At 40.2% G+C, this 23400-nt stretch overlaps 1 protein-coding gene across 2 annotated transcripts; it reads left to right on the forward strand.

Moving 5' to 3' along the window:
- Positions 1–1591: 1591 nt before the first annotated feature.
- On the forward strand, positions 1592–22391 carry LOC122178959 (sodium-dependent neutral amino acid transporter B(0)AT3-like). 2 transcript variants are annotated; one of them, XM_042869535.1, is made up of 12 exons: positions 1592–1772; positions 9186–9326; positions 10918–11055; positions 11789–11970; positions 12381–12491; positions 16089–16201; positions 16508–16636; positions 17421–17577; positions 18770–18974; positions 20277–20436; positions 20791–20953; positions 22157–22391. In XM_042869535.1, exons 1-12 carry the CDS (start codon positions 1628–1630, stop codon positions 22370–22372), a joined length of 1860 nt encoding a protein of 619 aa, XP_042725469.1. In that variant the 5' UTR covers positions 1592–1627; the 3' UTR covers positions 22373–22391. The 2 variants fall into 2 exon arrangements, with proteins under 2 accessions (XP_042725469.1, XP_042725470.1); XM_042869536.1 differs by lacking the exon at positions 20791–20953 and having other exon boundaries at positions 22157–22251.
- The last annotated feature ends 1009 nt before the right edge of the window (positions 22392–23400 follow it).

Genomic DNA, 23400 nt, shown 5'->3' on the forward strand with positions numbered 1-23400 from the left:
CGGGAGCCAGTAGGTCAGGCTTATGGTTGTACTTGGTGATCTTGAAGGTCTTTTCCAACCTAGATGATTGTATGATTCTCTGGTTCTATGATATCTACTCTAGAGGTTATTTTTAGACTACAGCTACACCAAATAAGACAGTGAAGTACCAGGCAATATATTTATTTGCATTTCAACTTAAAAAAAAATATTCTTTGAATATTAAAAATATGAATATTAATATTTATGCACAATAATAATCTGAATAATAATATCCAAAGGATAATTAAAGCAAGAGTGGGGTTGTGGTTGGACTCAATGATTTTTAAGGTCTTTTCCAACCTGAACAATTCTATGATTCTATGAATATATTTTATTTAAAATCTTTCAAGTTGCTATTCTGTAATAGGAAAGGCAGTCAGATTTTCCTAATGAGCTGAGTCTGAAGCAGCTGCAGGGGGCAGGGATGGAGGTACTGCCAGGACAGCCCCAGCACAGCACTCTCTGGTCTGGAGCACAACAGCGGTGGGGGGGAGGGTGGTAGGTGCTGTAGCTGATTTCTGTGATGTGGATGTTCTATAAAGGTGTGGAGTGCAAAACAGCAAAACCCTGGTATTTTGGAAAGAGAACATTAAAGTTTTTCTCACAGGCTTTCAATTGAAGGCAAGCACTCAGCTGTTACATTCCTCAGTAACTATTTAATGAAAAATAAAAATAGTCACTTGGGATTCATTGACAGGTGGGAAGTGATTAACCTCAGGCAGTTATGGTGAAAGCAGACAAGATTTTGATGTCTGAACATATGTGGTCTTGTCTAGAGAACAGTCCCATCTTGGGTTTGCTTAGGAACAAATGTTGAAGGGATCCTGAAAGAGTCCCAGCCATAGTGTGTTGTACCTTTCAAATAATTTCTGTCAGTCACAGGTATGTGTGTGGATGTTCAGAGGGAAAAGCAATATGGAGGACAGCGATCTATGCAGCAGGAGCTGTGTGGCTGCAGCTGGTCTGTGTGTCCCAATGGCAGATCTTGAGGTGGGCAAAAAGCTACTGCAAGTACAGCCATGAAAACACACCTTTATCAGGTTCTATTTGAGGTTTTGGTATAACAGCAACAGGTAAATCTAATTAAGACTAATTTAGTAAAAAAAAAAAATCACTTTTTGTACTTACCAAAGATGTCTTCAGTCACTCAGCTAACAAAAAGTCAATGCTTCCTTAATTCACAGATCTACACATCTTACAATGTTAATGTCTTAATGCTGTAAAGGTCTCTTTTTAATTATATTCAGCGTCACACTTCTTTGATGGTATCTGAGAACAGAAGGAGAACAGAAAATAAAAATCTGTTTGATCCCAAGTTACCCATTAACAACATATTCCTAAGTTCCCTAACTATAGAAGGAACTGCAAAACATCAAGAGTGGTCACTCTGTCTATATAATAATAATTCCTGGTTTGGTATTTAAACTGTGGCACTTCCAATGACACGTTCCTTTGCATTACATAAAAACAAAGCACCGCCTTTTTTGGAGAAACCCTTCTGTCATTCCCCATAAAACCTGCAGCAGAGACACGTTTTGAAGAATCTTCCCATTTATAAGGAAAGGGACTAGAAAGCCAAAGGTACTTCGTACTAGAAGATTTACCAATGGACATGCCACCTGAAGTCCCTAAAGAAGATGGCAGACCAAAGTGGGATAACAAGTTCCAGTATATCTTAAGTTGTATTGGATTTGCCGTCGGCTTGGGGAACGTGTGGCGGTTTCCATACTTGTGCCAGATACACGGAGGCGGTAAGGCTGAAGTGGGACTTTGCCAAAATATTAAGCCACGATTCCGATATAATTGTGCTAACTTATGATGGGCATGGAACTTACATATTTGCATCACTTTCTTTTTAGCTATTGAGTTCTCAAATTCTCATAAATATTTGGCTTTCTCTTTAGATTGGCTTTCTCTGTAGAAATACATTTTGTTTTTAAAGGATGCATTTGTTTAGGAAATAAGACCAACTTGTTGCTCAGCTCTGACGCTGCTGCTACAGTCCTGATGGGAGGAGGAAGATCACTTGCAGTTTGCTACCTTTAGGAGAAGCCAGAAGTCCTGATAAGGCTTTAGTGAGGCAGTTCCCCCAACAGTTGGCTGTGGTGCTTAGCCAGGGAAACAAGAATCACTCCTCTCCCTTCTCTGCCACCTTCAGGAGGTAACCCACAAGCCATGGCTGAGTGAAGCTAAATGGCACTTTTTGATGGCTGTGAAGCTGTCTGAAATGCTTGGCTGATTTAACACAGGCAAGCTGATGCTGACACCTGCCTAAGCTTTTCTGTGGGCACCATTCCCATGAAGAATTGCTTTAGAAGCAGCCAATTTAGTAAATACGAACGGATCAGAAATAGTAAGCTCACTGCTTACAGCAGCTTTTGAGAGGTACCATGGTAACTTGTCTCAAGTAGAGCAATGTAGCAAATTCTTCAAGCCCAGTTTTATTTGTTATCGTTCAATTTACGAGATAAGTACAAAATTGAAACTGAGAGAAACAGGCAAATGGCAGGAAAAAAAATGGTTCAATCTAATTCTATCAAGGTATCTCCATTGCTTCATGAACTACATATATTTGAATAAGCCAAGGAACCACAAACAGATGCTGCCATTAATAGCAGGAGGTATTTCAGAAAGAAACATAAGGACTCTGTGAGCATCTGAATGAGTGAAATCAAGCAGGCTTTCTCAGCATAAAGCATCCTGCCATGCACAAACACTGCACGGGGAAACAGAAGGAGATACTGCTACTGATGCTAACACAACCTTTGTGCCCATTTTTCAAAATCAAGATGAAAAAAAAATGCAGAAGATCCTCAAGACTTATTTGAGATCTGGAAAATGCATGGTATATGGACTGAGTTAAGCATCCAGCCCATTTAACTCACCAAGTTGAAAATGAATGAATCTATTTGCCCTAGTTTACAGATGAGGACATGGAAATTATTTTGACAGCAGGGAGGTCTTTAGCAGTGAAGATGTAACAGCTGGAAGCCACTGTTGCACTAATTCAAGTAAGAAAAAAGAAGCAGCAGTAGGTAGGTGTTTCTCAGGAGACCTTATACTTTATATTATTTATATTCAAAGATGGGAAACCCAGTGAAGCACTCTCAGCTACTTACCATAACCAGGTGGCTAAAAAGCCATAGCTGTTAGCATGCTGTTTCTCTGTCAATTGAAATGGCTGGAAAAAGCCTGTCACTGCAGCTAATGACACACACATAGTGAGGCAGAATACACGCTTTTAGAGGAACATCTACAATGCAGAAACAGTATGTGGCTGAAGGGGGGGTGTTCTGGAGTTGGACAAACAACCTGCAGCATCTCAGATGGCCTGCCTGAGAGCAGGCAACTGAGCATGTCCGTGAACCCAGCACGTCCAGAGCAGAATTTTTGAGTCCTGGGACAGCCTGAACAGCAAAGACAAAGCAACACACGTCTCTTGGGAACAGCCAGCACTTACACGGATTCTTCAGGATTTCATTTTTCCAGAAGTGAATTTCAGTTTTTTTCTCTTGTAGGTGACTCAGTATTTTTTGATCCCACTCTAAACTACTACTGTGAGTGAAAAAAAGGTACAGTCCTACAGCTCACTAAGCTCTAGGAAATGTGAACCAATGACCTGTGCTAGTGACAAGTGAAAGGAAAGCTGCTTGGTGCCATGCTAAATCCTATGCTAGCATGTTTTCAAATGACTCATAAAGTTTGTCTTTAATTAAGCATCTTAACCACAGGAAGCCAGGAAATAAGTCTGGGCCCCTCTATGGAAAGTTAAAAACTTAAGAGAATGCATAGGATGGAGAGGGCTAAGAAGAACACTGACAACACCTGGTAAGCCAGTGGCACGTCATGCTACTGCCAACACAAGTAGCTAACAACAGCCTGGGCAGGAAGGCAGTCACAGGTTTCTCTCTGCCTTTGGTTTCAGATGCTCAGCTCAGCAGGGATTGTGCTGGGCATGGCTTTTCTACTCCACCTGTTTCTGTGGTCCAATGCTTTTAGACTCAGACAAACCCAGTCTGATCTCTCATGTGCTCACGCCCAACACTTAAGGCAACCATTTCACAGTGAAAGAGACTGAAATGAATGAGGAAGATATGAAAGGGTACAAAAGTTATGTACACCACCCAACACTCTCCTCCTGCATCCTTGCCCTACACACTGCTCCCATACCAGATAGGCCACAAGACTGAGGGCAAGGACACCTTAGAGAGCACACTGTGACCAGAAAGTCTGTTTGCTTCTGTGGGCGCTGATGTATCTCACAGGCACTGGTAGGACAAAAAAGGCAGGTCCTAGAAGAGTTTTAAAGATAATAAAAATTGGGAAAAGCTACAAGGACAAAGGCTGAGTATTCTTTTTCACCTTAAGAAGTCGTTTTATCAGTGAAAAAAAATGATAAAAAACAGAGCAAGGAAGCAGAATCTGTGACACCATCCAGAGTATTTAAGGGTGGTGAGGCACTGGAACAGGTTGCCCAGAGAGGTGGTGGATGCCCCGTCCTTGGAGGCACTCAATGTCAGGCTGGAGGGGGCTCTGAGCACCCTAACCTGCTGTAGGTGTCCCAGTTCGCTGCAGGGGAATTGGTAGGAATGGTCTTTAAGGATCCTTTCCAACTCAAATTGTTCTATGATACAGATACTCTGCATTACTACAAGCAGTGGCACAAAGACAGTGATGAACGAAGCTCAGTGTATGGTCACACGGCCAGTATTTGGTCATTGGATTTTAACAAAGGGCTCAGAGAGCTCAGCTGATGACTATAACAATTTGCTGACAAAATTCTCTGGGATTGATAAATAATTCATCCTGGACAGCAGGTGTTGGGAGAATGTAAGTGATTGATGAAGACCAAAAAAGAAGACAGAGCTGTTAGATTTTACAAACGTGCCTAATGTGGTTGCATTTTCATTCAGCCAGTTTTAGACAGAGATGCGATTTGGGGTTGCACTTTCGAAAGCAAACAACTCAGATGCAAAAGCCCAGTAGATCTTCAGGTGTACTGCAGTGTACCTGAAGATGTGAACAGCAGCATAATGGTTAACCATAAGACCCAAGAGGTGGTGGCTCAGCACCTCAGCCCCAGCCACGAGCACAGCAAAACCTGGTATGGAAATGTCATAGAAGATCCAGTCTATGGCTGAATGTCTTCGGGGGTGTAGATCACATTTTCACTAATGATCCAGGTGTTTAAGAGTCAGGCAATGCACTTTTCCTCATTTCTAGATCTTTTAAAAAGCAAGAGATAAAAATAAGTGCTTGTATATTTGTTCCATGTCAGCTGTTCTCCTCAGACCTCTGAACCTTATTCATCGCACATTAGTGTTACTCAGTAACTTGGATCTAATATAATATCAGTTTTGCTGACATTTATCACCTGCTTTCGTTTACTGATTATTTGGATTTATTGCCTGAGTTAAGTTAGCTATTTACTTTTCATGACTAATGGATATGAAGGCTGTTTGCCACAGCAAGCGGAGACAAATACAAAGGTTCCCAGGCAACTGGGATTGAAAAGATGTTTCTAAATGGTCTGGTATATATTTTGTCACCTAGAACTGAGACTCAAACAGGTCATATAGGCATATATCTACATACATATGTACATGCATAGACATCTGAAAATACTTAAAAAAAAAAACAAACAAAAAACCTTCAACTAACATACTGTGAAGTTGTACCTGATTACAGCTGGTATGCACTGGTCTAACCAAGGGGTATGAAAAATTATGCGCGTAGTGCCTGAGCCCAGAGAATAACTGGAAAATGCCTTTAATATAAATCACAGTTCTTTTTAGGAAAATAAATACACCTTAGACTCCTGCTAAAAGGGCAGAATGTCCACGTGCTTCTGAGGGAATGCTTTCCAGATATTCATAACCTATGGCCTGTCTGACCTTTTGCTAAAATCTGAATGACAACTTGCAAAGAAATGCAGTTGCTTGGCTCACTGCATTCAGAAGGAACTAAAATCTGAAACAACACATAAGCCTAAAAGATATTGTATAAAAATAAACAGATAAAAAGAAAAAAAAAGTATATTGCAAAGAGCAGAACTTTTCACTATTTGACAAAACAATTAATTCAATGATCACCTGCTCCAGCTTTTCACTGAGGAATTGAGCAAGACACAGTAATAGTTCAGGAAATTAGGTTTGCTTCTGGGCTCAAGAAATGGAAAGAATCATCACTGTGAGGAATCACAAAACCCCAAGAAGCTCAGGTTTCTTGGGCTGTGTCCTCATGAAGAAGCAGTACGGACCTGGAAGAGCAGGTCTGTGGAGCAAAGCAGCTGTCCTTGAGACCCAGCATCCATGCCATACACATCTGAGGGTACTATCTTTTAATTTCAGGCTTGCTTCAGCCTGAACTTGGTCCAACCAAAAGTTGATTTGTGGATGGAGTGCTTTACACACACTTCCAATAACAGGGCAGCTACTACAGTGACTGTAGAGCTCTCCTCATTCTAAAGGCTCTTTGCAGTTAGCAGCAATACGAAGCATGACATGCCAGCACTCCTCATTGCTTGGGGCTTTACCATAAACAGAAACAACTTACCAATAAGCCAACTCTACTGCATTTCTGTTGTGCCTGTGCTACACATCATATACACACTGATACGTTAACTATCTGTGTTTGGATGATGAGCTCTGTTTTGTGACACACACTCTGTGGTAGGTACCAACATGAAACTTCATTCTACTTCTTGCATTTTCCTCTTCCTAGATCTCTGATAGCAATGTTCAAAAGATATACAAGTTCTGCCTTTTGGCATATCCTCCTCTAAGGATTAAACAGACCCTCGATCATACAACACCAGTGGGTTCTTATTCACCATTAGTATTTGCCACCTTTTTTATTCTATGTGTAGGAGATTTTATTGAGAAGGAGTGCAAGCTTCAAATGCTTGAGCAGACTGTGCTTTTCCTATTTTCCTTTTATCTAAAAACAAAAGCAAATAAATAACTAAGCCTGTGAGCTGAACCTCTGCACTCTGAGCCACCTATTTGAATTTGGTTTGAGAAAGATTAGTTCCATGAACTACTTTTAACCCAATCTTTTGCCATCTTTTCACAATTGCAGGCATCACACTTTTTACATTGCTTTCATGAAAAACAAATATTTTTTTTCCCCTCAAAGCATGACATTATGTTGCAAATACAACTGGAGATGCGTACAAACCAACACAAAGTAAAAGGCCTTCTATCTGCAGAATATTCAAATGTGCTCTGCTGTGAACTAGCAAACAGAGGAAAGAGAAATAACACAGGGCAGTTTGCACTCATTACTGCAGGGTTATTTCCATGGAGGTATGATACAGGAGATCGGTGTCTGGTGGAATGGCTGCAAGGAAGAGCTCAGAATCCTCAGATTACTTGTTCAGGAGCCACCACCCAGAGATGTGACAGCCCAACCATTTGACTGCCAGCAAGGCAGGTGCGTTGCAGAAGTGGCTTATTCTGACAATCTCACCAGGCCTTGAACAAGAGCACAGGGCTGAGGGAGGGGAGAGGCTACAAAGCCCCTGGAAGGGCATGAGAGTTCCCTCAATATTTATACAGCATATCCAGTGACTGCCTCCAGTCTAGATTTCATCACTTCAGATAAATGAGCTGCTGTGGTTCCCACACTCTTCTAAATCTCTTGCTTTGTACCTGGGTACTTAAGAACCTCCTCCAAATAGGGGGGACTGCCAAGCAGGGCTCTCAAGCATGTCAAGTGGGGACCTCATGTCCTAAAAGTCAACAGTGAGACTCCTCCAAATCTGCTTCTTAGTGTTAAAACATCTTAGGAAACCAGGTCACAGAGATGTTTGTTTCTACCTTTAGCAAATTAAGAGCAGTTCCTCACTGAAAGGGGCATCATGTATGTTTTTTTCCCCATTTATTTCTTTGTAGAAAAAGTGAATAAACAACTCACCTTGTCTGGGTGTTGCATATAGTTATTGCAATTATCTAGCAATGGGTAGCCACGTTATTGCAGTTTCTAGCTCGAAGTGATTTGATTTATGTGCTCCACCTTTCTAAACAGTCATTACAAAACAGAAGCAGCTCCAGGAAGAGCTCAAATCCATGGTAACTCCCCACTGCCTTTTTCTTGCCAAGGACTGCTGTGCTCCCTCAGCACGAGGACTCTGGTGATAGCATAATGAGGTGCAGAATTGCCATTAGAGTGATGAAAGGGCACAGAGGTGGCATGAGCTGGTAGGAGGATAGGAAGGTGTGGACATAGGATTTCTATTTTTGTTTCCCCAAAGAAAAACTATTTTGTGGGCACAGTGACTGATGGCCATGTCATAGCACTAAATTTCCATCTCTTAGGCCATTTTGACTCAAGTGGACAGGTGGGCAAAAGGGATGAGCATGCCAGTGAGTTGTCACTTGGTCTCATAAAGATCAGTGTCTGCGTAAAAAACAGAGATCCAAGGCAGTGCACACCATCATCCTGCAACGGCCAGAAGTACATGCTGTCTCCCACTCAACAGAGAGAAAGATGAAAGAGGTAAATGACAAAGGATACAAACCCGGATTAAATCAGATGTCATTGCTCCCACAGCTTACAGAACAGTTTTCAGCTTGTTTCCAGTTACGCAGCACCTATAGGTTCTTGTAGAATGTCATGCAGAAACTTGTTCTCCTAGGGGCTTCCAGTGCAAAGTCTTGCTTTGCCAGAGGGAAAGGGCAACCTCTTTGGTTTTGGTCTGACCATTCTGCAGAAAAGAGATCACAGAAAGACATCAGAATGGAATGACACCTGCATTTCAAGAACTGTGGTAATTGTTAATGCTTTACAAAAGTTAGCCATTAAAACCTCTTCAGTGTTTAGAGCGCATACTTCCTGGCTTGTGTATCTGCTGCTATCCCCCTAGCAAAAGACAGGGAAATGGTGGAAGGGGTGTGGATCCTTAGAGCTTGTGCTCATGAGATGTCAGAGTGCTGAGGGGATGTGCCCTGCAGCATTAGTGGTCCTGGCCTTTCCTCCTTCATTACCACCAACAAAACCACCCACAATCAGCAGCTGTTCCTGGGCAAGCATCCACATCAGCACTGCCTTTCTCAACACTTCCTACAAAGACTTTGTTACAGCCGTGAAGTAGAGGAGATAACAGCAATATGAATGAGGTGCAGAAAACTGTGTGGCTTAATTGCACTTAATTATGCTTTCAGGGGCGTTCCTGATTCCATACTTCATCGCTCTTATCTTTGAAGGAATCCCACTGCTGCATCTTGAACTTGCCCTAGGACAGTGCCTGAAGAAAGGCAGCATCAATGCTTGGCACACCATCTCACCTTACCTGGGAGGAGTCGGTGGGTATCTGAGCTGAAAGAACCACGGCTGGGCTCCCACTCAGCACTTATTTCCTGCACGGCTGCACCTGATGCTCATCAGGATATCACTCCCATCAGGTGTCACTCCAGACAGATGGGAGCCTAAAACATGAACCTTTTAGCCTTTGATGTGGGTGCATGAGATAGGAAAGCTAGGGTGTGTCTTGCTGTATGCAGGAAAATGGGATTGGTGCTGACAACTATGCCTGTGGAAGAAAAAGAGTAGGTAAGAAGTTATTGAGGGGTAAGAGGGCAACTGGGAAGAACCAGAAAGCAGCAGGATGGGACCTCCAGCTAGATTCTTCTCCTACTGCTTAGCAGGTCCAACTTCCCTTTGCAAAAAAAACAGCAAGCAGAATCTGTGGTGTTGATACAGAAGGAACAGAAGATAGTAGTTTAGTGTGTTTCTGCACAGTATGGGATAAAACAGTGCCCTTGTGCAGCTATATTGTGCTGTGAAACTTCAGTCTCTTTTGGTCTGCTGTTAAAGTTGTGTCATGTTGTAAAATAAATAAATAAATACTGAATTATATGCTATGTCAAAGCACTCAATCCTCATCTTCTAAATAAGTAGTTTAAACCTCAGACTTTTCCTGGACCAGGTAACATCCCACGTGTTTTGTAGGAACTGCGACAACTCAAAACCCAGTGTTTTGGAGAGACCACCTCAGGTAGATCTAATGTCTATCTCAATTTTTACTTTTATTTTTATTAAATGAGCAGCATTCTGTACTTGAGCTTGTCCTACCTGCCCTATTTCTATGCTGGCTGCTCAGATTCCTGGTAACCAGGAGCCAGTGGCTCAGTCTTCACCTGCTCTGAGCAAAGTGTCATCTCCATCTGGAAGCCACAGGGGATAAAAACCCTGCCTAACTTTGACCTCAAAGCAAGAAACCAAACTACAGATTTAGTGGGATCCCTTCCAGTATGAATTTTCCTAGGCTCTATCCAAATGTGAAGCCACTTTCAGAAGTGGGTGGCCAAAAGTCAGGAGTTGGGTATGCTTCTCTATCTGAAGAGGACTCTATGGCTCAGGCAACCTGAATGTCTGAGCCCAGCAAGCCAGAACTCTTAAAGAAGGCAGCTGTTTCTCACATTTTTCATATTAGACAACCTCAGTGAAATCACAGAAAACTTGTTTCCGTCCCTACAGCTGAAAGTGACTCTGGCACAAGCTCAGATGTTGTCTTTTAAGTGCTTATAGAGCTGAGTGTTAAAGACCCAAAGTTGTAGGTCCTATGTCTCCTGTTTTTGGTGCCACAGTGCCCTACTCTTAGCATTTGTCACCTACTTGCTCAGGTGGCTGCCTGCTGCCACAGAGTCTCCCAGAATGGAGAAAGGCTGAGCCCAGGGCATGAAGCAGAGGAGCGCCAGCCTTCTTACAGCAGTGCTGGTGGAGCCAGGGGCTGCGCATCAGAGCCGAGGACACAAATACACATCATCCCTTGTGAAGATCTCTGGAAGAAAAAAAAAAAGATCTTGAGAAATTAGGAGATGGGAGATTCTAAGAGCAAGTGCTATGACTGGTAACTTTTCCCTGGTTTTCTAAGCTGAAATCTGTCATCTGCAGGGGTTGCTTCATTGATGGTGTCGATTCTGGTGAGCTTATATTACAACACCATTCTAACGTGGGTGATGTGGTACTTCATCAACTCTTTCCAGGAACCCCTTCCATGGAGCACCTGCCCTCTAAATGAAAACAGAACAGGTAACTGCTGCTTCAGTGTCACTGCAATTGGAGCATCACAGACATTAGAGTCTGGGGACTAGGGGGAAAAGGGAAGATTGGTTTACTTGTTTTGCTGACATGATAGTACAGGGACAATTTGAAAGAACATCCTGTGCTCTCTGACTATGGAGAAACAGTCTTTTATCAAGGCACTCATGACTGTCACCATAAACTACGTATCAAGACATATGAGACTGCTGACATAATTGCAAAGCAAATTTAAGACTTATTTCAGTAACTGGTTTAAAGGAGACTTGTGTTTTCATTGGGTAGTGATACCTTGGTTATTACAAGCCAGAAAGTCCGCTACTCCTTTGATTTCAGAATAAAAAATGAGGTTTTTAAAAATAAATAAAATAAACAATTTTTGAGATGGCAGAGAAACCATTTGAAGACAATTAGTTACACATTACCCATTACAAAAATACTAGTAAGACTTAAAAAAGCATATCTAAAGACTGAATAAAAAATAAAGACTGTTCTCTGTTCTTTAAAATGACTTTTTGGCTTTTTTTGAGTAACATTTCTTTACCAAAATTGTCTTTTTTTTCATGATAAAAAAATATACTGCTGAACTTGAATGAGACTGCATGTAAAAACAGCAACCCTGCTGCTCTCCACTCCTGTAGAGCATTGTTTCCTTGTGATACAGTGAGTGGCAAAATATTACCACATTTCAACGTTTCTTCTTATGCACGCCATCCTTTTCCAGGGCTCAACAAAGAATGTTATGAAAGTACTGCAGTCAATTATTTTTGGTACAGGAAAACTTTGAACATAACACCTGACGTCACCGACAGCGGCACATTACAGTGGTGGCTTGTTTTGTGCTTAGCAGCTTGCTGGGCAATTGTGTATCTCTGCACCATTCGAGGGATTGAAACCACAGGAAAGGTAGGCGAAGGACACAGAAGTAAACAGCTCAGGGTCTTATCCTGCGCTTTGGATGTCATTTTCCAGAGTTCATCAGTTTCATCAGTTTCAAGTACCACTTTAGACCCATTTCACTGTGCTCCTTGTCCAACTGAGTGGTAACAGCAGCACAGATTGCTCAGAAATATGCTCCTCTCCTTTTCCTTTGCAAATGCTTCTTGCCCTACTAGTTCCCCCTCACTGTTCTAAGAGCATTTTTTATTTTTAAGAAATTATTACTAAATATTATTGAAGTAATTTATAATTTTTAACCATGCTCACTTGTAACTGTTTTATCTAAAAATATTAGGATGGCACAAGGCAAAAACTTAAAAAAAGATCCATTGATGTTACTCTTAATAACTTTGTCTTAATTATCACTTTCTGACTAGGCAATTTATGTAACAGCAATATTTCCTTACTTGGTCCTAACTATATTCCTTATTCATGGACTCAGTCTACCAGGAGCCACCGAAGGTCTAGTGTACCTTTTCACCCCTAATGTAAGTATTACCACTATCGTCAGAAACACTACTTTTCCTTTTTCACCCCTCAGATCTCATGCTATACATTCATTTTGAGGTTCTCTCATTTTTTTTCTCATCTTCTCAAAGGGGTAGGAGTCTTAGGTCCCTTTATATGCTGGTCACTTCAAAAGGGCCTCTTAACACTGCGCAAACTCAAAGTGCAGTTGGACTGCCAAGTGCTTGCTGTGAGCTGTGGGCATCCTCATTGCTCTGCCTCAGCGCTAAAAATCGCCGTAAAGCGGAGAGCTGAAAAGAAGAAAGGCAGCACCCACTGATAGAGCAACCTCTGAGCTTGGCACACAATTGCAGAGCTGGCCTTCAAGTCCCCAGCAACTGCCCTGTGAACACCATACCCCTCCTCTGTGGTCTCAGTGCCCACAGGCAGCCTTTGCCTTACTGAACATGTCCATCCTCTGCTTTTCTGGGGAAAAAACTGACAAAACTAGTGTGGAAAAATTCACTGATGAGTTACCTGCAATGGAGAGGTGTAAGACCATCACTGTTGCTTGACTACACAGCCCTGATTGACTGACACTGAAGATGTTCTTAGACCTCCTAGGGATCTGGTGTCACCTCGCTTTCCCATCTGTTAAGGTGTAAAGGGAATACTGATTTCACTGAAAGGAGCACCACTCTCCTGTTCTGAAGGCATTTGTTGGCTGTCAAGGCTAGATGTGGATAAGCCACATATTCTGTAGGTAAGCTCACACATTACATTACATAATTACATACTGCTCGAGTGGGGCAAGTCCAAGACCTTTTCCCCTCCCAGCAGGGATACGCAGTGGTGTGAGAGGAATGGGCTTGTACTGCTGGCAGTACTCCAGGTGCCCAAATGGCTTTGGTCATGGTTTTCAAACTGAAAAATAGAAAACCACGCAACTCCTATGCCAAACTCCTATGATAAAGCAGTGGAGAATGGGTATTTGGCCAATTCAGCTGTAAGAATAAATCAACACCAGCATCCTGAATGCCATCCAGGTGATTACGGGCTCTGAACTGTAGCAAGGAGCTGTTGGGCTCTCTCCCATGGCAAAGTAGTAATCAAGGTGGCAAATCATGCTGAAAGAGCATGAGGCCAAGGTATGTCTGTCCCATCTTTAACTCAGCCCACCAAGCCACAGCTCAGAAATACTGGATATTTTCCTCCCTAACCCTCAGGTTATCAATGCCCTGTTCTTCCTCAAATGTAGGAATTTTAATCTCCCTTTCTCGCTCTCTCCTGTCCCTGCCCTCCAGCCTATGAAAGTAAATAAGCTGTTGGATATGTTCATACAGGTTCCTCAGAGTATCTAACCAAAAACCTCTTTAGATTTCTCTACAAAGCCTCTTTTCCTCTGCTCTCTCACTTGCTAATAATTCTTTTCTCCTTCTCTTTTTGGGATTCACATTACGTTGGCTGTTTGATCTGAATGACTTTGTTTTATTAAAAAAATATTTTCCAGTGTAGAGGGGCCTGCTCTTACAGGCAGCAGAAAAAGGATTCTATCAAGCCTTTATGGGGCTCAGCTTCCATGTTTTTCCGCGTCTGCTCAGGAGCACAAATACTTTTTTTTCCAGCCTCTTTCACATCTGAAAGAGTTTCAAGGATTGTAAATACCTGGGGTGTTCTACATCAGTGAGTGCTTACTTTCCACATTACTCCAGTGTTCACTTGTTCACATTCTGATTTGATATCTTCATCTATCTGTTTCTAGTTACAGCACATTTAGTCTTTTAAAAACCTGCATGGCAAATTACTGAAAATGCAAAATAACTTTTAGGCTCTTAATTTTGGCTTATGATCAGATAACAACCTTGTCACGATGTTCTAAAGCTGAGCAGTATTGCTCAACTTACTGCACTTGCTGGATTTACAAGGGTCTTTTCTAGGAGGTCTCAGTACAGCCCCCCGAAACAAAGGTGGGCCCAACAAAATGCAGTGATGTTTGGACACACGTAGATTAGTACAGTGAGTTGGTCACGACACTTTTCACTTGCCTTTCTACTGATTGTTTTTTCAAACTTTGAGGTTGATTAGCATGTTCCAGTGTCAGTGCATTGCATCTAACACCAAGCTACACTAACTCCAACCTCATATGCTGGAAGACCCGACTCAGGAAAGATGGGTTGGTAGCAACTGGATCTATCAGCACCAATCATTGGCTTGGCAGCAGGCAGGCCAGGCAACAACGTGAATACTTCATTTCTGCATAGCAGTCTGTTTCTGGATGTGCATAAGCTCCTGTCGGTAAGCACTTCAGCATTGGAAGGTTTGGTTAAAATCTTCCAAAGTAAATGTCCTAACAGGTCTGTTAGCCTAAGCTGAAGCATTTCAGCCAGCAATGGTTCCATGTATTTGCTCATTAAACTATGCTGTATGAAATGTAACACCTGTTTTCCTGTGGTCAAAGCACTGTCACACACACTGCCACAGCATATGTGGTTCATCCAAACTGAGGGGAATGCATTACTGTAATCCTTCAAGCTCAGACCAACTGTAGAGAAATCCAAAATACTACAACCTTTCTTTGGCACACTCTTAGTCCTACACATGACAGTGGTGTACAGGGTCAACAGCCTAGAGATGTAGACACGACACACAAAACACACAGTTCAGCCTGAATGACGGAGATGCCACATTTCTCTGTGCTCAGACTGATGTAAAACAAAGTGATGCACTCAACTGCCCAGGTATTACTTGTGGGGCAAATGATATTTAAAACACCAGCTCTTAGCTGATACTCCTTCTGGTCCCACAAGTTGATACGGGATTGGAAAGTAGTTGACCTTGCAGAGTATGAAAATAACATATTTCTTTGCCAAATGCAGGAAATATATATTCAACACATCTGTATTGTGCACGTTACTAACATTTTTGCTTTACTTTTAGACTAATTTTAATGGTAAACTTTAGTCCAGTTATTTACTTAAAATTGCATACTATTCTTCGGAACCAAAAAAAAAAAAACAAAAAAAAACCCACAGATTTTTTTTCAGTTAATTTCCTCTATGAAATCTTCCCTTCTTAAATCAAATTCCAAATTTCACTCTGTTAATTTTCTCTTTTTCCTTCTTTTTCCTATGCTACTTTGCATTTCTGTTTACATAGTAGTTTGAATTTAAGATGCGCATTCTATTTTTTTAATGAGTACTCAATTCTTGCACTTTTAGAGTTTTTGTTGTTGTTTAGTTTTTTAAAATGTGATGAAGGTTAAGTATTTGTACAGTTTGAGGAAGATAACAACCTCAGACTGTAAGTTACTCACTATGTATAATAACAGGAAGAAACACGTTGAAGAAAAATGTAACGTACTGTCTCCATTGTGTGCCTATTACCTGTGCAGAAACACTTCTATTATCAGGCAGAAGAGCTGCATAACTGCATTAATGAGTTTTAAAATGAAACAGATTTTATACATATTTTTAATGTGCCTTCAGAAACATCTGCTCAAATGACATATTTTGAACTAATTTCCACTTTCAGTGTATATAGATGGCATCACAACTCACAGTTTCGCACATGTGAAATAGAGCAGCCAAGGGAACAGAAAGTTTAATTCCTAAATAATGCATTCATTCCAATTATTTCAGCTGAACATCCTGAAAAATCCCCGTGTGTGGCTTGATGCAGCCACCCAGATTTTCTTCTCTCTTTCTTTGGCTTTTGGAGGGCTTATTGCGTTCTCAAGCTACAATCCATCAAAGTAAGTGGAACTGTGACCTTTACAACTTGGATAGGCTCTTGCAGCACTTCATGCAATTTTCTAAATTTCTCAAAATGTGGCATACTTTTAGGGGATCTCAGCAGCTGCTGTCCTTCCAGGTTTTAGTGATCTATTTTACCATTTTAACAATTTTTTTTTTCTTATGCTCAGCAAATATATTTGGTATAGATTAATTTTTTGCCTACCATACTAATCGTTAATGTGGAAGTCTCTTCTATATCCTGGAGGGGGTGTGGATAGATAATACTTTTTTAGCCAATTTGCTTATTAGAATTCTACTTCTAGAAATGACTGCGAAAAGGATGCTGTGACAGTAGCCGTTGTGAACAGCATAACATCCCTCTATGCTTCCATCCCAGTCTTTTCTGTTCTGGGATTTAAAGCAATCACAGGCTATTGGGACTGCTTGGACAGGTAAGAAACTTCCATTCCAGTGCTATATACCGTAGTTTCTACACCTAAACAGATAATGTGTTACTTGAAAACATGCATTTCACTGAAAAACATCCGTATGGAGAAATCTAATAGAGAAATATAGATCACCATGGCACTGAGGAAAGAATGATCACAATAGCATTTGTATGGAATAAAACATTATAGAATAATATACTGGAATTAGTGTATATAAAAACACACAAATTAAGGATCACATATTAAGCTAGCATTAGAAATAGTAAAAATAAAACATTTTTCTATTCCACAGGATTTGTTATTAAACACAAGTGGTGGAAATGATGTGGATGTATAAAATAAGACTTGAAATATATTTTAGAGATCTGTGTAAAGTACTCTGAATTTGTATCTCAAATAAGTATTAATGAATATTTTCTCCTAGTCATTTACAAATGATATATATTTATTTTATATATATAAATACATTAAAAATCTGTATATAGGAGGAAATATATATCCCTCATATATATATTTTATAGATGAATATATGTTATTTATAAAAATATGTAAAAATATAGAATATGTATATCCTCATATAATTATTTATATATATATAAATATATATATATCTATACATATAAATATATATATATACCTATACATATAAACACTTAGGAAAAAATTGCATACATGTATATCCTTGTATAATATTTTCTTTTATGCTATAAATAACAACACTGGAAGTAAACAATTTTCTATCAAAGTTCAAATGCGTAACATTTGCATATGTTGGCTTCTCTGTCAGGAATATTATCAGTGTCATCAATGAATATGATCTTCCAGAACAAAGCATTACACGACAGAACTATACAGACTGGATCACGTTCCTGAATTCATCAAATCCAAAAAAACTCGCTGGTCTCAAACTGAAAAGCTGTGACCTTCAAGAATTTCTTGATCGGGTACCATAATTGCTTCTCACAAAATAATCCTTAAATAAATATATATATATATATATATGCAGATAGAAGGACCAGCCACTTTGTTTAACTCACTTGTAATTTAGTTGTAATTAATATTTTTTATGAAATCATAACAATTTCAAATATCAGCACCACTGTAGGGCAGTGTGAACTCAAAGCAACCTCATACGTTATTCAAAATAGTACATAATAATCATAGAATTAGTGTTCAAAGGGACTCCTACACAGAGCATACACGACGGACACTGGATTTAGTTCTACTCCAGTTTAGAGGAATAGGCCCAAGAGAGAAAACACAGCTAGCTGAAAGATTATAGAGAAAAGGTGCTGAGTGAGAGTTTCCTAAATCCCTATTTGGCAACTGAAGTATCAAAACTACATTAAAACATACACTGTTTGCCTCTGATCCCATACCTGTGCAAATACAAATTCTGATCTGTGATGATGAACTGTCAATTCATACCTAATAGACCATTTAAAATTAAAATGGAGCTCTTCATTCCTACTCCCACAAACACTTCCCACAACTGATTTCCTCCAGTGCTGACTGCTACATAGCCTGCTAGACTAGCCAGCATCCTTGATTCCAGAGAAGGACACAATATAAGAGGTGACAAAGTTAAAGCTTCACAATTTCCACTGGTTTTACACAACTTTTTGATTGTCAGATGCCATATTTTCATATACTCTGGTATAAATATTTGTATCCCTTTTTGACCTTAACAGGCCAGCTTCAGAAACACATTTACAAACTGTACAGCTTATTTAGGTGCAATGACCAGAAACAATCACTCTGATTATCTTGCCTAGCACAAACCCTAAAAACAATAGCATTCTCAATTATTCTTAGTTTAAGTCAAACTTGAACTAGACTGTATCTCAGAAAATAATACAAGCTGAAATTCTGATGTTGACGTTCAGAATACGAAGATACGTGCGTGTTACAGAATCACAGAATCATAGAATAGTTTAGGTTGGAAGAGACCTTAAGTACCACTCGGCTCCAAGCTCCTGCCATGGGCAGGGTTGCCACCTGCTCAGATCAGGCTGCCCAGGGCTTCATCTGATTTTGAACACCTTCAAAGATGGGGCACCCACAGCTTCTCGGGTCTTGAGAAATTACATTTAGCCCCTTATAACATTTATTTGAATTTCTTTGTGAATTCCACAGAGCGTATCAGGATCTGGCCTGGCTTTCATCGTGTTCACTCAAGCCATTATCCTAATGCCAGGCTCACAGGCCTGGGCCATCCTGTTTTTTGTAATGTTGTTCAGCTTGGGCCTCTCTTCCATGTTTGGAAACATCGAAGGAGTCTTCACTCCTCTTCTAGAACTTCAAGTTATATCTAAATCAATACCTAAAGAGCTTCTGTCTGGTAAGGTATTTGGTTTGCTTTGTTCAAAGAAGGTGACTTCTGTATAGATGCATAATGATCAACTGCTTAGTAAATATTGTAAAGGGATTAAGAATTTGTAATATTAACTTAATTATTGTGCAGTGCTAGTCAAGGTAGTGGATTGTATTTGCAGAAGATAAAGACATAGATGAGGTAGCACTTTGGCATATGGTATCACATTGCCCTTGCCATTGTTCTTAGCTTGCAAGAGGTCTTTCAGTCAGTGAGCGCTCATTCAATTACTGGGACTGGAGCCAAGCTTGCTCTAAGTTGTTGCAAACATCAGGAAGAGCCTCGTCTCCACTGTGGCCTTCTGACAATAAGACAGTATTAAGGTAACAAGTGACATCAGCCAGTCTGCCCAAGAACTTGCTGTATCACAACATCAGCATGACTGTAAGACAGATCACTCACCCCAATTTCATTCAGAACTATAGTACTACCAATTATTTTACATTTACTGAACAGATAATGAGGAATGACTGCTTACTGTTCAAAGCTAGAGCCTCTTCCAACTTGAGACACCAAATCCAGCCTTCTCTTCAGGAATTGGGCTCTGAGTTGAATTTGTTCATTTTGGCTTTCTTTGCTGAAACATAAAAGCCTGCATTAGCAAAAAGAAACAGAAGAGAATAATAGGAGAGATCCTACTGGATTGGTCTAGAAAAAATTCAGCAGTTTCAAGTAATGGATTAACACCTGTCTACTGTATCATTTTAAATTAATACATGGAATATTGCTACCATGCCTTTTCTAAAGTCTTGCTGGGGCACCTAAATTAGATTCTTCTAATTTAGATTCTTCTTCACAACTTTTTATGTAAAAAAACCAAATCTATCTGCAACTTGATGAGGTAACCATCCATATGCATGTACTTCCATCTCGGGACATAAGGACGTATCCTTCTCAGCTCTAGGTCCTTACCCACCACAGGTCCCAGCTGTTTATGTAGACCAATGACTGCATGAACATGAGAACAGCTAAAGCTCTCTGCATCAGTCAATAGGCAACATCCAAAGACTACCACAAGGCAAGGCACAGTGCAGAGTACTTGCTTGGAACTCTAGTAACTGAAGAATACTTGTCACAGGAATGCTTTCCTCATGCAAAAGAATGGTGTCTTTGGTCACCACAGAGGAGAAAACTGAGTTTAGGAAATGGTATCAAGTAGGTCCGTATAAGGAAAGAGAATAAAAGTTACTCAAACATAAGTAAAAACAATTTAGAACAAAAATGATCTCAATTTCTGTCCTCCAGTAACAAGTATCTCTTTTTCTTCAGGTATAATATGTCTAGCTTCCTTCCTTTTTGCTCTGTGTTTTACACTGGGTTCAGGGAGTTACTGGATTGACATTTTTGACAGCTATGCAGGCTCAGTGCCTCTTCTAGTTATCGCTTTCTTTGAGGTGATTGGGGTTGCGTACGTCTATAAAATTAAAAGGTAAGCTGGAAACTTTTTTCTCTTAAGAGGTAAATTTTCACTCTGGTATTTGAGTCCTGATATACGTTGGATTAGATGCTACAGAATTGCTGTAACATGTTTATTACTCACTATAGTTAGAAAACTTACTCAGGTTATGTAAACTGACATAGCCACATTCATCTCTGGGGGGAAAAAGGTTCTAGTTCTACTTTCTTAAATATTATGAACACCTACAGCAAGTAGGAAAGGTATGGAGTAGAAAAGATTCAAGGAGTTGTGTCACATTTGAAACTTACAGAAAGACTACAGAAAGAGAAAACAAAATTGTTACCCCTAAGCTCTGACATCTTTATATACATGCCTCCTCTTAAGGTTCAGTAAAGACGTGAAATGGATGACTGGACGAAAACTAAATCTCTACTGGCAAATCACATGGAGGTTTATAAGCCCTCTGCTCCTGCTAATTGTCTTTGTGGCCTTTGTTACTCTCCAAATACAGAAGACACCAACCTATGCAGCCTGGAACCCCAAATATGTATGTTCTCTAATATTTGCAATACTTAACAGAAGTGAATGTTTTTCTCTCCCACCGGATCCTTTAAAATCATTGCTGTTCACACAGTGTAGTCTGAAGTGATAAAATGCTCAGATCAAGAAGGCTCCAGTATGTACAGACATTACAAGGTTACAAATAATATAAAATGGCTTTCCTGTTATCAAAGTCTTCTTTCAGAGAAGTCTTGTGTCACCACACTCCATACCTCTCAGAGATGCACGTGATGCAGAGACTCCATATTTTCATAAGTGGCTCATATGTATAGTAGAGCTTCAGAGCTGCATGACAAATACCAGGGATGGAAACATTTTCAGAGGCTCAGGGGAGACCTTATTTTCTCTTGACAATGACATGGAAGGAAGTTGTAGCAAGGTAGGGGTCAATCTCTTCTCCCACATAACAGCAGTAGGACAAAAGCTTTACACTGTGCCAAGGGAGGTGCAGGTAATGTATCAGCAACAATTTCTCCTCACAAAGAGGGGTGAGGCACTGGAACAGGCTGCCCAAGGGGGTGGCAGAATCACCATCCCTGGAGGCGTTCAAGAAACATGTAGATGTGGTATTTTATGACATTGTTAGTGGGCTTGGTGGAGAATGGGTTGATGGTTGGACTAGATGATCTTAATGATCTCTTCTAACTTGAATGATTCTATGATTTGCCTTGAGAACTACTGATACCACTGGGACACTGATGAATGTATGACTGTGCAACTTGGACAGACAAGGAGGCAGTGGTCCAAGAACAGTGCTGGTTAATTCTGTGCCAAAGTCTTGCTGATGTTGAAAACACTTAATCTGAATGGGGGTGACTCGTGTCAGTTGCAGCTTCTTGTGTCTCTCTCAAATAGAGCCTGTGGAGGGGATCAGAAAATCGATTCCAGCCTTACACTGCACTCAGATTGCAGTAATCCTCAAAGATTGTCATGAGCCTCTGTAGTGTGAATAGAGGCAGAGACTGGAATAAGATCTACAAAAGAAAAACTATTAAAAAAATTTACAGTTATATTTAGACTCACAAGAAGTGAGGCCAGAGGATATGGCCACTGAATGCTATCATAGAGGAAAAATGAAACTTCTGCTATCTTTAAACATATATGGAAATCATAGAAATGTAAGTGCCCTAACGACTTTATTTATTTTCACTTTTTTTTTTTTTTTTTTTTTTTTTTTAAATCTCCATAGGAACACTTCCCTGTGAAGGAACAGAAAGTCTATCCACCTTGGGTACAGGCCATCTGTGTGCTTTTGGCTGCTCTTCCTTGTATATTTGTACCTCTGGTAGCAGTCATCCATCTGATCAAACGAATGTGCAGAAGGAAGGACCCAAGCCTTGTAACACCAGAAATGTTTTCATGTCAAGAAGTTAACAGCAACTTTCCTCATTCCCCCGAAAAATAAATATTCTTTCTGTCTGTAAGTAAAGATGACAGCTTTTGTTAGACATGATGTGTTACTCAGCTAATATGGTTAACACAGTTCTGCTTACAGCCTACCATTAGCACTCGATAACAGTGCTGCTATGTTCCCTTAATTTTCAACCAATTTCACAACATTTGTTGCACCTGCATCCTGTCCTGAATCCTACCTACCAAGAAGCACCAGTTCCACTGCCTTAATTCTATTCACACGTTACCAATTTCATGTCTCCTTGCAGACAGATTTTACAAACCTTGAAAGCCCACCAGTTATTTCAAGTGTCCTCTGTCTTTCTTCACTTATTCCAAATAAATGCGGTTCTTAAGGATAAACAACATAAAAATTAAAACCCATTTTACACAATTTTCTTTCACCAATCCCCCCACTTAGAGAGCTGGAATGAGAGCTCATGAAGGGGACTCCTTGCTTAGTCTACTTTTTGCAAATTCCTTTAATGCATTTAAATAGTAGTTATTTTATGATTATTCTATAATCTCAAGCATTACAAATAAAGCATCAGCAGTTAAAAGAACATGCACTAAGCAAAGCTGAGTAATTAATTTTGCACAAACATCTTAGCTAGCACATTCCAGGGTTTACTGTAGTGGAAAATACTGTGAGAACAAACATTCCCGAAGATTAATCCTTACTTTCTCATATTAAACATGATAAATTACTACTGTGATAGAAATGTTTGGAAGCATCCTAGTGTGCTGCAACGTTACATGACCATGAAATACATCTTTACTTAAAAAGAAGTTACCTTCTACTCGCCTGCAGATCCTGGCCATTCTGATGGGAGACAAGGGTTCCCTTTGCAGACATACTTTTGAGCAACCAGTAGCCTGTGAAAAAAGACTGGAAAAGCATGGGAGGATAAGGCATGACAAAGGCTTAGGTGGAATAATTAATAGAGCCAAGAAAGATATAGGGATTTTGAGAATAATGGACACAGTTTTAGTATTTAGCCTTGTGCTAGGCTATGTATTAATAGAGCTTTATAAGGGATA

This window comes from Lagopus leucura, unplaced genomic scaffold (assembly GCF_019238085.1).
Source record: "Lagopus leucura isolate 7727_CA_CO unplaced genomic scaffold, USGS_WTPT01 Super-Scaffold_100002, whole genome shotgun sequence".
Taxonomy (NCBI): Eukaryota; Metazoa; Chordata; class Aves; order Galliformes; family Phasianidae; genus Lagopus; species Lagopus leucura.